The 16,767-nt window shown below is 53.1% G+C and overlaps 1 protein-coding gene across 15 annotated transcripts in view; it reads right to left on the bottom strand.

The window, feature by feature from the left end:
- Positions 1 to 16,767, bottom strand: part of ERI3 (ERI1 exoribonuclease family member 3) — a 127,659-nt gene that overhangs the window by 21,150 nt on the left and 89,742 nt on the right. For 14 of the 15 annotated variants that reach the window (XR_013350443.1, XR_013350442.1, XR_013350441.1 and 11 more), the window contains one exon: positions 4,277 to 4,376. The exons of the other annotated variant lie outside the window; for it this stretch is intronic. Coding sequence is in view for 10 of the 14 variants with exons in the window: in XM_077845299.1 (XP_077701425.1) it covers positions 4,277 to 4,376 (100 nt within the window). In the remaining 4 variants the exon portion in view is untranslated. Of the gene's footprint in view, positions 1 to 4,276; positions 4,377 to 16,767 lie in introns of those variants that run through there. 15 annotated transcript variants of the gene reach the window in all.

The following is a 16,767-nucleotide window of genomic DNA, read 5'->3' as shown; positions in this document are numbered from 1 at the left end:
ACATTCACACTAGGAAATCAGGCAAGATTCCCAGAAGAGGTGGCCCTGGGAAAATGGGCAGGATTTTCCTGGTCAACAAGGTGAAGAGCAAAGAAATCAGAGTAAGAACTGTCAGAAGGAGGTCAGAGTTGCCGGGCTCTGGCTCGGAGGGCGACTGCAGCAGGGGTGAAGCGGTGGCAATGCCTCCTTTTTTCTCTTCCTTGGCAAGGCTTGGTCAAGGCCTGTATGTTTCACATTAACAGAGGGAAACAAGGGAAGTGAGCTTGTGTCCGTCCTCATCGTCTCTGTTGGAAGCACAAAGCCCGACACCAAAAAGGTGCTTCCTAGTTCAGCACAGTGGTAAGGACACAGACTCTGCACTCAGAAGGGCCTGGGTTTGAGTCCTGGCTCTTCAATTCAACTGGCTGTGTGACCTCAGGCCAGTCACTTAACTGAGTCTCAGCTTCCTAGTCTCTAAAACGGGGATGATAATGCCTGCCTTCCATAAAACTGGTGTGAAAATTACATTTGTTAATAAAAAGTACCCCTGAATACTTGCTGACCCTTTGCAGAAACACGAGAAGCACCACAGAGCACCCGCCTCCAAGCCTTTGGTCCACACCAAGGATGCAGACAGAGCCCACTGACAGCATGGGTGGCAGCAGTCCCACAGACACGGGGTCCTCTTTGCCCACAACCCGCTCCACGCCACCCTGCTCAACCAGGCTCACAAGGCCAAATCCAGCACCCCAGAAGGAAGTGTCCCTCTCTCGACAGAGGCCATGCCGACAGCCCCCGACACCCCCCCCGCCCTTTGTACCTGGAGCTCCACTGTCTCCACTCCTGAGCCTACCTCTCCCTCAGCTGCCAGGGCCAGCTGTACCTGTGTGGACGATCGGAGCTGAGCTCTGGGGGGCAGGGCACTCTGTCCGTTATCCTCATAGGTATGCCCAGCACAGCTCCTGACACAGAGCAGGTGTGAGGTAGACACTCACTGACCTGGTCCTCTGCTTCCGTTCCCAAGGCTACTGCTGGCTCTGAATTAACCGTCACTTCTGTGCACCCTAGTCAACTTCCTCTTCTATAGTTTCTCCTTGTTACCCTCCCTGTGCAAACTCTCAGACTGCTCTAAAGCCCAATTCTGACCACGTCACTCCTCTGCCAGGACGCTCCCACGGCTCCCCCTCAGACAGCTCAGCTGTGCACATCCATCCCAATGGGCCCCATCCCCTCCTACAGCCTACCTCCTGGCCCTGGCCCCGAGCCATTGCCCAACCCTCCAGCATGCCTGCCCCTTGCTCTCTTAGGGGCCACACACCCAGTGCTCAGCGGCAGTCCCCTCCAGGTAGGCCCCACAAACCTCCCCCTGCCACTCATACCTTACAAAGAGGCTCAGAAGATCCCTCTAGGGCCTAGGATCATCAGTGATTTGCACACAGAACCACTGCCTCCCTCCCCGCCCCACCACTGTGGCATCATGGGAGAGCTGAGCAGATTCCAGAGATGGCCAAGCTGTGGGATCTGCAGAACCCTTGCCCAGCATCACCAATGCCACCCCCCCCCCAACCAATATGCATACCACTCCCCACTTCAGGCTGGCAGCTCCTCACGCAGTTAATTAGCACTATGTCACTGAGGACCAGCCTGAGTGGCCAGTGACAGGAGCTGACCCTTGACCCCAGGGCTGGGAAACAGTCTACATCAAACTCTTACAGCGCGACCCTTTTAGCACGCACAGTAACTCGGGGCACCGCCAGCTGAAGCTCATTAAAGCTGTCTCTTTGGCGCGAGGGCCATTAACCTCACTGCTCAAAACCAACGCCTCCCCTCCCCGCCTCTCCCAGCCCAATTAATGCCCTGCATCCTCCCTCCCCTCCAAACACCCTCACCCACACCTCAGAGGCAGCTCGGAGCTGGCAGGACAGCCCTCTGCATTCAAAGATACAAAGACCCAGGGCCAGGAACCCCCAGTGCCCTGGGGAGACCATGGTGTGAGCCTGGCCATAGAGGAGGGGGCTACTTGAGCACCCACTGTGTGCCGGGCCAGGTACTACATAAGCACTTTACATAGGCGCTTCACTGAACCTCCCCAACAGCCCTGAGAGTCACTGGCAGGGTCCCTTGTCTAAAGTCACAGGGCTCTGGGTGGTAGAGCCAGAACTTCCTCTTGGTTCCATTATCACCTGTCACCTTGGACTGTCCTCTTGTGGCCCAGCCAGATGGAAAAACCTTCTTCCCTGGAAAGGGAAGGAACATCTCAGGAGTCCTAACAGGCAAGAAGGAACCTCTTCGTCTCACAAACACACCTGGGACACATTCACAGACGCAGGGCACCCAGCTCAAGGCCGACCCAGTCCCGTGGGTCCTGCTGCAGCCCCTCCCCGCCTGGGCCAGGGCAGGTCTTCTCACTAATTCTCATTCTCTGGTCCCTCCCTTTCCCATCCCTCAGTCACTGACTCACTGACTCACTTGTTTATCCAGCCGCCCACCCCGCAGTGCTTACTGAGCATCTACTAAGAATCGAAGTGTGCAACGTGCGCTGCCCCGTCAGCTCTGAGAAAGAGCTCTGATAGCGCTGTCCTCTCCCTCCCAAACCTCTTGTCTCCTAAGAACCTCATCAAAAAGCCAACCCTTTAACCTGGCATTAAAGACCCGCTTATTTCCCCATTTCTTTTCCAGCTGTTCCCTGATCCAAATGCCCCCCCCATTCCAGTCACGGCAAACTATTTGTAGGGGTCTAAGTGGTCTTTAACGTGCCCTTGTGCTTTTGTACACACAGCTGCACTTAAGTAGAAAATCCTTCCCCCATTTTTCTACCTAGCGAACTCCTATTCATCTTTCAAGGATTTCCTGACTCGAGAGTCTTCTTCTCTAGGAAACTCCCTGCTGAGCTCCCAAGCATATCACCTTGCTAGGTTTGGGGTCTTCTCCAGGTTGTATGGAATAGCTCCTTTGGAGAACAGCAGTTGTTGTGGGGCAGCCCCAATTCCCTCAGGCATGTTGACTGCTTCCTCTTTTCCCCCTGGACCCCAGGAGAGCCTTGAGGTGTCCCAATAAGAATGATACAGAGCGTCCCTGAAGTCAGGGAGATGTAAATAAAGAAGCAGAAGTCACCTTGGCACCTGAGGTCAGGGGAACCCTCCCACAGAGCAGCCTAGGCATTCCTATCATGGCCCTCAGTACCCCGAGTACCCAGTTCATCCGTCTCGTCCTAGGATGTGGCCTCCTTGAGGACAAGAATCTCCAGTTAGCATGCCCAGCACCCACTAGGCACCAGTGATGTCTGCGGGAAGGAGGAAGGGCTAGTCTCTGAGAGGTGACTGGGTCCTTCTGGTGTATCTTGCCAGTCCCCTCTGCTGTCACAGCTCCCCAAAGGTACACAAGTTATGATAATGTCATACCACCTCCCAGGAATACTCCCCCTCCTCCCCACTTGGAACAAAGCCTATCTTGTCAAGTACCAAGCCTGAAAGCATTTGCATGACGTGTGCTCACGCACAGAAAATGAGATACACAGAAATGAAAAGACACACTTTCTGGTGGATACACACACAAGTTGATGGTTGCTTCCATAAACAGACAAATGCCCTCAGGAAAATCAACCCAGATATATTGTTACACAGACACACACACACCCCCCAATACTGATATATCGGAAGTTAGCCGAGCCTCCAATGCCTAGAACCACAGCCACTCCAGCCCCCTCCCAAGCAGGGATCCCTCTGAGGGTGCACCCCCACCTGGTACCCCAAGTGGCCCCTCCCAACCGAGGCACCGCTCAATGGAGGCTGCTGCTCCTGCAGGGGAGTCAATACCCTGTGGACGGAGCCATCGGTCAGAAGGACCCCGACTAATTAAAAGCTGGTGAGGTTTAAATAATTCATCTCCTTAACTCCCATTGATCGCCCAGTTTAGTAGCCACAGACTTGAAACAATATTAAACAGCCTCCTCTAGCTCCGTGGGGGTGGGTAAACAGACATGTGCCCACCCCTCTGAGGACATCACCCACCAGAGATGCAGGCAGGGTCAGGGATAGCTTGGCCTGAATCCAAGGCCACCTGCAACCCACCCAAAGCCCAGGCCCCACTGTCCTCCTAAACAGTGTTTTGAGAGATTTTTTCCAATGGTCTGGTTCCACTCTCCCCTACTCCACCCTCCTTCCCCACTCCCCCCATCTATGGAAAGCACCCCATTAGAGCACAGAATGAGCCGCAGAACCCCTCTGTGCACTAGGGGATGAGGGCATGCGGGCAGGGGGCTGACCAAGCTGCCAGGGGTATATGTGGAGGGACTGACCAATGCCGCTGTGGGGCCGGCCTATGTGCTGCAGGCTGAGGCCCTTGTTCATGTCTAGAAGTCCATTCTTGGGCCAGCAGCCCATGGCGAAGCTGTAAGCCTGGAAGACAGGAGGCAAGAATGGTTAACAGAGGCCCTGACCCCCAGTACTCACCACCTCCACCCTCCAGCCAAATCTTCCCACTAGGGGCTTCCTCTCATTGTGTCACTTCATGGGAGTCCCCCCTCACTGGGTCCCCTTGCCACCAAGACCCCCACCAGAAAATCCCTTCTTTCAGAGCTCCTTTTGTGCTAGGCATCTCCCCATCAGAGACCTCCAGCCCCCACTGGGTGCCCCTTTGCCAGGCTCCTCTAGAGAGCTCCCATTTACTAAGACCCTCCTTATCAGGACCATCCTGTCATCAGGGCACTCCCTTCACCAGACAGCCCTGTTAGTCTCCCGGTCTCCAGTGCACCCAGCACTGTGCTGGGCCCCTCACCACAGTACTGTTGGTCATAAAGCCTGGTGTCATGAAGGATGTGGAGACCAACATATCCAAACTTCACTCTACAGAGAGGACCAACTGCCCATGGTCTACTTGCTTTAGGTTGAGAGGCAGGCCAGGCTATGGAAGGCTGAGTGCCATGCATGGGCTCAACTGAGAGGGGTAAGGTCACCTGGTCGACTCAAGCAGCTGTGAGGGGAACACATGAAGAGAGTGTGCGCGTGCGCGCGCGCGTCTGTGTGTGTGTGTGTGTGTGTGTGTGTGTGTTAGGGGGGAACAGATCTCTGCTGAAGGTCAAGTGCTCACTTATGCATATTCAAAGCAGCCACCCATCGATCTGTACTTAATTGTTTTCCTGGGGTTGGGGAAGGAAGTGCTGGGGGCATCGATCTGCTCAGGCCCCTAGCACTTCATTGCCCCCCTCCATCCCCTACTCGCGCCACCTGGCCGCCACCAACCTCCACAGTGAGGGGTGGTACATAGCAGGACCAGGGATGGCACTTTCTTTCACAATCCCTTATAGGAACAACTGATTTGACATCACAGATGAGGAAACTGAGGCCCAGAAAGAAGAGACTTATACAAGGGTTAGAAAGCTATTAAGTTAGAACTGAATCCCTGCTCTGCCTGCTAGCCTGGGCTTTTGCGGGGCGGGGCAGGGTGGGGTGGGGGTGGGGGGGAGTTGTGTAGCTGGCTGGTCCTTCAGACATTACCCATCCCCCTCACCTTTGAAGTCCTGGAATCCTAGGCTGCCCTGCTCCCAATGGCAGGAAGCATATGAGATGTGGTCAATAGGCATGTAGCCTGAGGAATTCCCAGAAGCTAGACCCGAGGGTCACTAGTCGAACTGAGGTGACTGCAGCCACGGTCAGATAGGCACTGTGGTGTCCCCACTCGTGCTCGGGTGTGGAGGTCCCCATCCCACCAGAGACTCCCTCACAGCAGGGAGGGCCTAACACTGGGTCAGAAACCAAAGACAGGAGAGGAGGCTGGATACAGAGTCTGTGCTGAGGCCAAGGGGCTGGTACCCTGCCTTCTCAGCTGCAGGAACCAAGCCCCGGCCCTGCAGGTCCTTCAACATCAGTGCCCTCCCGAGCTAGTTTCCTTGACCACAGAGGTACCAGCCACAACCTGACTTCCCAGCCAACCCTCCCACACTTTCCCAGGCCACAGCTGGACCCACAAACCGGGGGCTGAGTGCAAGGCTCAAGGGCAGGGGAGAGAACGCTGGTGTACAGCCAGGGCAGTGAAGGCAGCGCTGGGGAACGCAGGCAGCGAGGGAAAGCAGCCAGTGGGTGGTGCACAGCTGGATAAGCTGCTGAGCGTGGTCAGGGCCATGGCTGGAGCGCAGTGGGCCAGAGAGCAGTGGCGGGCCGGCTTTCAAGTACTTTAAAATCACTTACAAAGGCCGGATTAAACGATCAGAAATTCCATTTAATAGGACAAATAAAGAAATAACAATCTACCCTATCAGCCTGGAGAAGGCGAGCTGGATGGGTTTTTTTCCCCTCTAAAAAGGAAAAAGGGAAGGAAGGGGGAAAAAAGAAGGATAATGTGTGTTTACTCAAGCAAAGAAAAAAATATTTAAGTGATGTCGGGGAGAAGATTGCAGTAACTAGTGAAGAATAACATCGTCTACTTTGCTGTCAAATCACACCCGAATTTCAGTAATAGATTCTCGGCTGACACTCAATTCAATTCGAAGGTGATCCTGCTTTATCCCAGCCCATCAAATATTAAACACTTGCATTAGCAGGTGCTGCCGCTTCCCGGCTTAGAGCGGCGGGCGGGCAGCGGAGGCCCCTCTGCTCTGCTCGGGGCTGGGGGACAGGGCAGCTCAACGTTATCTGCACGTCATCCCGAGTCTTATCAAAGCTAAGCGGGAAGACCACTTCAGATAACATTAGACGCTTGCCCTGACGCGTCACTGTGACTAGATTATTATTATAACGACTCCCCCCCAAGATCGTCCTTAGACTGGGACATGCGCAAGGGGGAGGAGAGGGCCAGAGCCCAGGAGGGCCGGGCTGGGCCTGCCGGACCAGGATGAGCCGGGACCGAGGCAGGAAAGGAGAGGCAGCAGGCGAGGCGGCGGCCTGGGCCCGCCTGACGGATGCCTTTCAGGAAGGGCAGTCTAGCTTGTCAGAGCGAGGGCGAGATGAATTGGCGTCTCCAGCGTGGCCGTGGGTGTCATGCGCACAGTTTCATATTCCCAGATAAGGCATGATAACCAATTGCTGCTGTGACACGGCCTCATCCAGCACTTCCTCAGGGGGGCACAGGCGGGGGGAAGGGGGCAGCACGTGCACATGGGTCTGCCAAGCTCCTAATAAGAGGGATTTAATTTTTACAAATGCTGCTTCCAGCGGGGCCTTCACATACCAGCCAAAGTCCAAAATGATATTAAAAACGGTTAATTAAAACTGCTCTCCTTCAGCCTGGGCTCTCCCCCTGCTGCCCCTGCTGAGAACCCTGGCATGTCTCCCCCAGGTACCCCTGCAGAGTTGAACCTTCAGAAGTGACCACCAACCTCAAGGAACCCCCCCCAGGCACGTGCTAGGGCACGGCACCACAAGCTCCCTCCAGCTCCTGCCATCTGAGGTACCCCTCGGTCACAGCCAGGGGACACAGAAAGCCACCCAGAGAACACAGGGTCCTATGGCACTCTGTGTTCCTCCTACCAATGGGTGGTCTGGATCCTCACACCTGCTACCCACACCGCCCCTGCCCCCCCTCTCCCCCAGCACGCACTTCTGAAGTGTCTCCCTGCCAGATACATACACTATCAAGCGTGCATACCCACACAGGCACCAAACTCTCCCTCAGGTTACTCGGCTTATCCTTCCACTCCCCGTTCCCTCCAGGCGTCCTCCCCAAGATTACATCTGTCTGTGAATCTGAGCAGAGCCTTCCCAGGAGCCCAGCTCAGGACAAGGTGATACGGGCTGTGTCTCAGAGTTTCTGGCTGAGAAGGCAAGGCTGGGACCTAGGGAACCGGTAGACCAGGAGGATCGGGGAGACCATCCCCTGTGGCTGTCCACAGGGACAATAGAGATAAACAGGCCTGTCTGGCATTGGAGGCAGCTAGGAAAGCTTCCTGGAGGGAGTGGTAGTGGACAGCTGGGTGGGTGGTGGTGGTGGTGACGACAACACTGCAGGCAGGAGACACAGCAAGGACAAAGGAGAATGGCAGAAGCAAGCCCGGTGAGAGCACAGGCAAGGACCTGGGTGTGGCAGGGGCAGCCACCAAGGATGGAAAGAGCCAGAAAGACCCGTATCTTGAGGGGCCGCCTCTCACTTCCCTGTACCAATGGCAACATGGGCATCAATCAAGGAACCTAATTATTGTCCATCCTCTTTCTCTCGCTTGCTTCCTATCCCTGCTCCCTCCCTCTCTCCTGCCAGCCTGCACAGTGTGGGGGTAAGGGACCTACGAGCTTTCTGACCTCCAACAGCACAGGCAGGAATCGGTTTTGAGAGCTCTTGCCAAAAAGCCTGTTCCAAGTCCCTTTCCCAGACTGGTTCCAAATTCTTGGGGTGCCACTTCTCCAGCTGCACCTCTCCCAGCCACCAGGGACCCCCCCATCCCCGCCAGCCCAGCTGTGGCTTCCCGGCCAAAGAGTGGGGCAGACAGAAGGATGACTGAGGAGCCCCTGAGCCCTGTCCGGGGCAGGTGGGGTTGGAGTAAAAGACGCGGGGTTTAGCAAACCATCCCACCACAGCCCTGTGCCAGGCAGGCACGCACACTTCCCTTCCCCTGGGCTGCTGTAATTTCTATGCGCGGGGAAGCAGGTGCCGAGCTGCTCCCGGCTGGCTCTCCTCTCTCGCGGCTCTGCCCGCCTTGGCTGCTGCCCCATTAGCTTAGTGGCCAGCCATCTGCGACGGGCCTGCCGCGCAGCCCTGCTGTAGGCGCGGCGGGTGGCCCCCTGTGTAACAGGGAGCTTTGCCATTAGCGCCTTTAATATTCTGACACCTCAGCACAGCCTGCTATTACATGCAAACGCTGATCGCCCTGTGAAATTACATTGCTGGGCCCGCGAAATGGAATCGTGTATAATCAGCCTCCTCCATGCACTGTCAGTCCCATCACAAACACGGCGCCCGGCGGCTTACGGGGGCTTAGCAGCTGCGACAAGTGTATTGGGTTTAATAGATGAAGTAGCCCTCATCGGCAGCAGCATCAGATCCTTCAAAGAGGAAGGAAGAGGCATCGATGGCTGCTAGGGTGTCTCTGCCCACCCATTTGCTATCTGCCATGGCCCCAAGGATGGGGTGGCCACGGGGTGGGCGCGGCAGTAGTTGGGGTTATAACCCAGCTCAGACTGCACACAGAAGCGCAGGCTGCGCTGTTACTTCCAGAAAACCCAGAGCTTCCAAGCCAGAACCAGCACATTGGACCTCTCCAGCTTCCCATGAGGTGGGGAGGAGCAGGGCACCTCTGGGTGACGTGTCACCTGGTAGACCTAAGGCTAATGGGTCATTTCCCAAGCTGAGGAAGCAAATCAAATCACCTGCCATTCCCACAAACACCCAACAGATGAGGCTGTAAGGGGGATACTCTGGAGGATAGGGGAGAGAAAGCCTCACAGACACGACTACTCCTTAATCCCTTCTCTAATTGGCCGGCACTTCTCCAGCTGGTGAACCAGTACCAAGGCCACAGGTAAACACGAGGACGGCAGACCCAGCAGCCCAGGCCTCAGAGAAGGGCAGTGTGGTCAGGCTCAGGAGTCAGACAGACACGGGTTTGGTTCCCACTTCTGCCAGTCGGCACAGTCACTTCGGAGGAGTCATGGGAACTCGCCGAGCCTCGGTCTCCTGTCCTACAACATGGGATGACAGTTCTTTCCCCAGATATGTCTGAGGTCACTCGGGAACACCCCCTCCCACTGTGACCTCCAGATATTCTTGGTGCCATCACCCAAAATGCACATTGCTTTTGAGAATGCCGCTCCCTCTCCCTTTTCTGGGCTCAGCCTAGCACCAACGGGAGCAGACTCCGTTTTCCAGGGAGGGCTGCAACACCATCTCCCGTCTCGCATGCTCTTACAATGTGACTTTGATACACCTGTTACCAAGAGAGGTGTCTGTGTGATAAACAGCAGAGGCCTTTGCGACTACTTCAACTAACAGAGTAACGCAGCAGCAAGACTACGGGACTTCAAGGCTATTTCAGAAACAGAGGAGGCAGCTTCCACCTCATTCACTGGAGCACTGGCCCTGGAGCCCAGAGCTGCTCTGTAAGTCGCCAGACTGCTCCAGGGCAGCCATGATGTGAGGAAGCCGAACAAGGTGTGTGCAGAGACCACATGCAGAAGCCGTGCGACTAGGCCGAGAGAGGGAGAGGCCCAGCCAGCCCCCGGCTGATCAATCACACCCGGGGCCAGCTTCAAGGACTAACTACAAATGGATGAGAGAAGCTGAACCAGAACCACCTCACTGAGCCCTTCCTGAATTCCTGACCCACAGAAACCACCAGATACAATAAACTAGCTGCTGTTAAGTCGCTAAATGTAGGGGTGATTAATTATGTGGCAATGCTAACTAGACCACCAACACCCTGGATATGCTCTGCCAATACCTTCAACTTCTGGTTGCTCCGACACTACTGTGCCCCTCTCTGGGACTTCACGCCAGGTCATCATCACGCCAGGTAACTTTAGTTTCTACAGGACAGTCTACCCATGAACACTGCCTTTCAGTTGCTCAAGTTCCGTGCTCTAACAGCCTTCTCCTCTACCTGTTTCAGCCCTCCATCCCTACGGCCACACTCAGAGCCTTGTTATCCCTCAGAAATCTTATCATGACAGATTCTGCTCTGACCCCACCCTCCCATCCTTCCAGTTTTTGTACCCTCTGCTCTTGCTCTTCTCGTAAGCTCTCCATCCCCTTCTGGCCTCAATCCTTTTCCTACCAAGCCTGGAGCCCTGGGATCTATCACTTCAAGCACCCATTCCTCAGTCTTCACCTCCCCTGCCCACTTATCCTACTACACCTTCCCCGAAAAAACCCAGTTGTGACTCCATTTCTCCACATTTGCGCTTGAGCTAAGCCGGAAAGTCACTCATGCACAGACAGTGGCTACTGTGGGTACAAGATCACAACCTGAGTAATTCTCAGTGGTATGCAACAATCCTACTCCTTTCACAAAGCTAATAAAGCTGTGGCACAGAACTCTTTCAACTGCATACACCTCGTCTAAAAGTGCACCTGTAGCCTTCCACACCTGCTGCTCCACCAAATCTGTTCTAATGGAAGGGACACCTCGCTTCTCACCTAAGGCCAATCCTGTACTTGTGCTTTATATCTCACCCTTCTCCTCCCTGCTTGGTCCTGCTCCTTCTGGGATCCCCTTTCTTTCTAAACCCTTACCCTCCCCCTCTCTGCTGGCTCCTTTGCACTAGTATTGTAGCCAGTGTTTGAATCTCTATCAACTTCATATATCTTCTTGTGTCTCAGGCTCCTCTTTGTAAAATGGAGGTAATAACAGTTCCTACTCCAGAGAGTTGATGTGAGGATTAAATGAATTATTGTGCATGAAGTGTTTAAAACACCTGGCCCTTTGAAAGTTACATCAGTATTAAATTATTATTTTTAAAGCCCTCCATATCCCTATCCGGTGACTGTTTTCCTGTTAGCAACCAAACTTCCCAAAGTTGTGCCCACTCGCCTCCACTTACCTTCCCATTGCTCCTTCACCCCTGCAGTCTGGTTTCCAGCCTTACTGACATCACTCGGCTCCTGCTAGAGCCGATGGTCCTCTCCACGCTGCCCATGCCTAGGGAGTTTCAAGGCTTTGCTAGCTCCACCTCTCTGTGGCCTGCTTCAGTTTTGAAACTCTTCTCCTTCAGTTCTAAGTTTTCTTATCTCTCTATCCTGCCACTTGCCTCATAATCTCCCGGTCTCTTCTGCACACAGGCCACCTTTAGGAGCTCAGGTGCTCTCACTTCTGTTTTCCTCTACACTCTACTGCTTTCCCTGGGTGACTTTCAACCTCTTTGTCTTTCACCTTCTGACTTCCAAATCGATATTCTTTGCCAATACTTGAGTATCAGACACATATATTATTCTATTGTCCACCTGACATTTCCACCTGGATTTCACTCAGGTACTTTATTCTCAAACATTAAAACAAAACAAAACAAAAAACCCAAAAATCTAAAAAAACAAAAACAACAACAAAAAAAAACCCCTAACCATTTCAACATCTCATCTCCCAAGTTCTCCTTCTCTTGGGTTCCCAGATCCCTATGAAAGCCATTACCATCTCTGTACTATCAGTCTATCAGAAATGTGGGGTCAACTGTGCTTCCTTCTTCCTTACTGCCCCCTGCATCCTGGGATTGCTGTTTCACGCTCCAAGACTTGACTTGAGCAGTTCCTTCAGCCTGCCCAGGTTGCCCTCGGCCTTCTCTCATTTTCTGTCCTAGGGAACACATACTCTTCTTTCACGACTAACTGAAGTACCTTCCCTGACTCGTCCCTTCTTTAAACCCATCCATACTCTGAAAGGCATCTCTAACGGTGCACATGGTGCACGTTTACAGAGACGTTACCCCACAATGCTGGGAGATTCCTAAAGGTGGGAGCTGTGTCTGCCCTTCCTCTACAGGGTCTCCACTGAGGGAAGGGAGAACGAGACCTCTCGATGGGCCTGATTCTGCCTGGTTTTCGGGGCTGCTGTTCCTGTTGACTCTATCTGGTCTCCTCCAGGAACCAGTTGTCCCTGCCCAGCACACCAGCAATGCCACCCCAGCCAACCTTAGAACTGGGGGCTCGGCTGCCTGTGTGAGGAGGGAATGGGAGACTGTTCTTGTCTCCCTTCTCTTTTTCTGAGCTCTCTGGCTTTACAGGTAGCTCCCACTCCATTCCCGTGGCCCAGCAGAGGCTTGGCGGGCATAACTATAGCAGCAGAGTGTGGACACTCACGTCGACTGACCAAACCCAACCTCTCTACCCCCAGTGAGTAGCTCTGTGTGCTCACAGTGTTCCCTGGCTACCGACATACTTCGGGGGCTCCAGAGTGGCCGCTGCCTCTGTCCACCAGCAGAACCTGAGTGGCATAATTACTGCTTCTGTGTACTTAATATGCCTGCGCATGGCCCCCAACAGGACAGCTGCCTCCAGTGCTGGACCGCCACCACAGCCAAGGCAGGGGCTGTACCACATGTCCAGGGCCCGCAGCATTTGGGAGACAGCTGACAACTCAGCTTGATCCCATGAGGGTCCCAAGTCCATTTTCAGGTGGAGTAATCCAGAGCCCTTGCTTCGTTGCTGAGTCAGGGGGGACTTGGGGACACTGGGGTTTCTGAGGTGAGGACCAGGTAAGGAGCTCCTGAGCCCCCACGGAAGAGTCTGGCCTCGCTGGGGCTCCACGTGCACTGTTACACAGTTGAAGGCAGCAGATCTCAGCCAGCTGCCCAGGGTGAGAGCTACCTTGTGAGTTTTCTTTGTTTTCATTACAATTTCCTCTCCCATTGCTTCTTTTTAGCTGGCCCTTTCCTCCCCGGGGTGCTGGGGATTGAATGAAACACCACCCCCGGCTCCAATAAGTGTATTTCAATTACATCTGTCACTGCATAACGATATAATGATATATCATGTGATATTAAATCCATGGTAATCATATCAGGGATTTTTTTTAATCGTGCACTAATCGCATTATTACATCTCTATAATTAACAACAGGAGGTATGGAAATTCAGTTAAGGCAGAAGGCTCAATGTACTCCCCTCACCCCATCCCCACCCTAGCTTCCCCAGATTAGGGCTCGATTAGGAGCTGGGAACTGCAGGGCACTAGCATGTTGGGTCAAAGCTCCCACCTCCCAGTGCCTGAGCCATGGGCAGAGCCTTCAGCATCCAGGACTGGCAGAGATAGGACAGATGGAGACCAGAGATGCTCAGTAAAGAGCCTGAGGTAGAGGCTACACAGAGGGGCCCAATGACAAGGCTCAGCTGGGCCTTCCAGACCTCCTGTCATTGCAGCACCAAATCTTCTCCATGGGGAGGAGTGTTACCTTTCCTTCCAACCAGTAAGGCTCTCAAAGGTGCTTGCAAGGCACAAGGCAAATTCCTGCCTCATGGTCTCCTAGATCAGAATGTCTTTGCTACTGCTACACATATTCCCTTTCTCTGACCTAGCTCTCTGTGGTGGTGGCTCTTAACATCACCAGGTCCAATAGCTGTGATGTCTTTGCCTCTTGGTCCTAAAATCCCTGAGCTGAACAAGCCCAATTCTTCCTGTGGCTGTTCCTCCCCAGTTCTCTCTCTGAAGCCTGGTCCTTCATATTGCATGACAAGTGGGTTTTTGGTAACCACTGGGGGTTGTTCCTCCACCCCCCCAAATGGTCCAGGTGCTTATGTCCTCCCACCCAGACCTATATGGAAAGGGGAGGGGCCTGAGACTGCAGCTTGAACTATGTCAAATGACCCTGTCTCTCCCACCACCCCCTTCCTGATACTGAGCTATTAGGGCTAATCCCCTCAGGGGTGTCAGAACCAGTCTGCAAAGCAGAATTCTGTGTTTCAAGTCCAAAGCTTTGAACTTGGCATGTAACTAGTCCTCAGTGAGGGGCAGGCATTTTGCTAAGTTTGACTCTCAGAAGTTGGACAGGCCTGAAGATAAAAGAGAAAAATCATGTCCTTTTTCCTAATAAAAAGGAGACACTAATAGCAGTCAGCACTTAGGCAAAGCACTTTAAGTTTCTAAAGTGCTTTCCAAATTAAAATATAATCCTTTACTGAGCATGTGACACCACCACCACCACCACTACTACCACCAACCCCTCACACACAAAAGCATGTGCCTGCTTACACATAGCACATACAACTTCACTTTCTCCCTGAGAAAAACGAAAAAGGTGTTCAAAACTTTCAACTCAGACCTCCCTCCATCTTCATTGGCTTGCTCATATAACACATACTTATTGAGTAACTACCGTGTGCCAAGCTCTGTGCTAGGTGGAGACACACAGATCACATGGACTAAGCCACTGCCTTTAAGGAGCTTCCAGGTTACAAAGAGAAACACAGAAGATCACATACAGTGGAGGGCCAAGATCCTGTAACAAGAGCCCCAACGTAGAAACCCTAACCAGGCCTGGAGGGAAATCATCTAGAAGACTGATGTGGCCTTCAGTAGGACATTCAAGGCAGGATGCCTAGGGATGGTGGACATGTGGGCCTGGAGCTCAGTTCAGAGGGGTGAGCTGAGACAAGAAAGTCCTAAGAATGTGTATGGGTGGCACTTGAAACTCTAGGTAAGATCAACCAGAAGAGAATAAAAAAGGCTTTAGGGTCAGAAGAGGCCCTCTCTTCGTTGATGTTTGGAGGGAAAAGAGAAAGGCCCAGACACGGAAGGGTGAAACTCTAGAGCCTCCCGAATCAATGCCCAAAGAGCCTCCTCTCTGGGCACGCCCTTATCACCACCACCTTCACTCCACCTGGATGCGGTTCGATGGAAGAGTGCAGGCTTTGCAATCACACTGACTCGCTCATGACAAACATTTACTGGCCTATTATATGCCAGACCACATGCATACATTAGCAATACAGACACAGTACTGTCCTCAGAGAGCTTCACTTTGTTGGAAAAAGCAGATGTTAAATAAACAGCAACATAAGTAACCATTAAGTTGTACCTGTAGCAAGGACTCAAAGAAGAAAGGTAGATGGTTAGGATAGGATAGAAAACGAGAACCTGACCTAGATGGGGAAACACTTCCCTGAGGACAGGTAAGCTGAAACGGATGGACCGGGAGGGGGAGGTGTTTGGTGTCAAGGGAATGATGCACGCCAAGGCCTTTAGGCAAAGGGTAGTGGCACTTGGAAGGAATCAAACACTCGGTATCCTTGGAGCACAGGAGGCAAGTTTGAGATGAGTTTGATGAGGAAGGCAGGAGATGCATGGCCATGTAGGGCCTCAGAGGACACAATAAAGGGTTTCATTACTGTTTCCTAAGGTGATGGGAAGCCATCCAAAGGTCTACTACTGTCATGCGATGTGGTCTTAGGGCGCTGTACCAAAGTCAAAAGTTAGTTGCTTTGCACATCTACCCCTCCCTATTCCTAAGGGTAGTCAGGCCTGGGAAAAGCTAATAGAGAGCCAAGACCATTTTCTTCAGAAAGGAGAGGGACTCATTCATTCATTCATTCATTCATTCATTCATTCATTCATCGAAGACACACACATTCGCTGAAGGCCTGCCAGACCCTGGCACCTCAACTGAATCACATGTACAGCCTGCCCTCAAGAACTCACAGTCCTTTGCAGGGAAATGAATACAGATGCCAGGAAGTGCCCAGTCACCGTGACAAAGTGATCAGTGAGAACTGCAGTAGTATTATGAAGGAACAAAGTACTTAGGCCCAGGGGCAGCTGGAGCCCAGAAGAGGTGTGCTGCCTCCTGGTCCTCTCCTCCCCATGCAAACAGCAGGTGGCTGGTTGGGACAAGCACTCCCACACAGACTGCAGATTGGGCTGGGGGCAGAGCGGGAGGAGGACCCTGAGCCAAGGCTCTGGGGAAACGGCTGGAGACCGGGCAGCAATGAAATTGAGCCAGGATCTTCTGATTACACAGATGAAGGATGGAAGGATGTGGCCAAAGCTATAGATGGCAGAGGAGGGAAAGGCTCACTGTATCATCCCAGGATGATGGAAAGGGCACTTTTAGAATAAGCAACAGTACTCAAATAGGAAATCATTTCAGGAAATGGTAACTCTAGTCCCCAGACCTGCTTCCTCTTTGGAAAGTAAGGGCTTAATTACTCCTTAGGTCTCTTCCTGATCTGAAATTCACAGGATCTGAGGGGAACCTCCCAAAACTCAGGTTCATTTCTGATCCCATATCTTTGCTTATGCTATCTCACCCCCCAAACACTGGCCTTCCTCCACCCTCTCCAAATCCTACTTGTCTGCCAGGACACCACCTTCAGGAAGCCCCTCCTGATTTCTCTTCCTCCCTCCCCCACATCCCACCCTGACCTCTACAGTCCATACTATGAA

This window comes from Canis aureus, chromosome 13, assembly GCF_053574225.1.
Source record: "Canis aureus isolate CA01 chromosome 13, VMU_Caureus_v.1.0, whole genome shotgun sequence".
Lineage (NCBI taxonomy): Eukaryota > Metazoa > Chordata > Mammalia > Carnivora > Canidae > Canis > Canis aureus.
The sequence above is the reverse complement of the archived record's forward strand: the minus strand, read 5'-3'. Positions and strand labels throughout refer to the sequence as shown.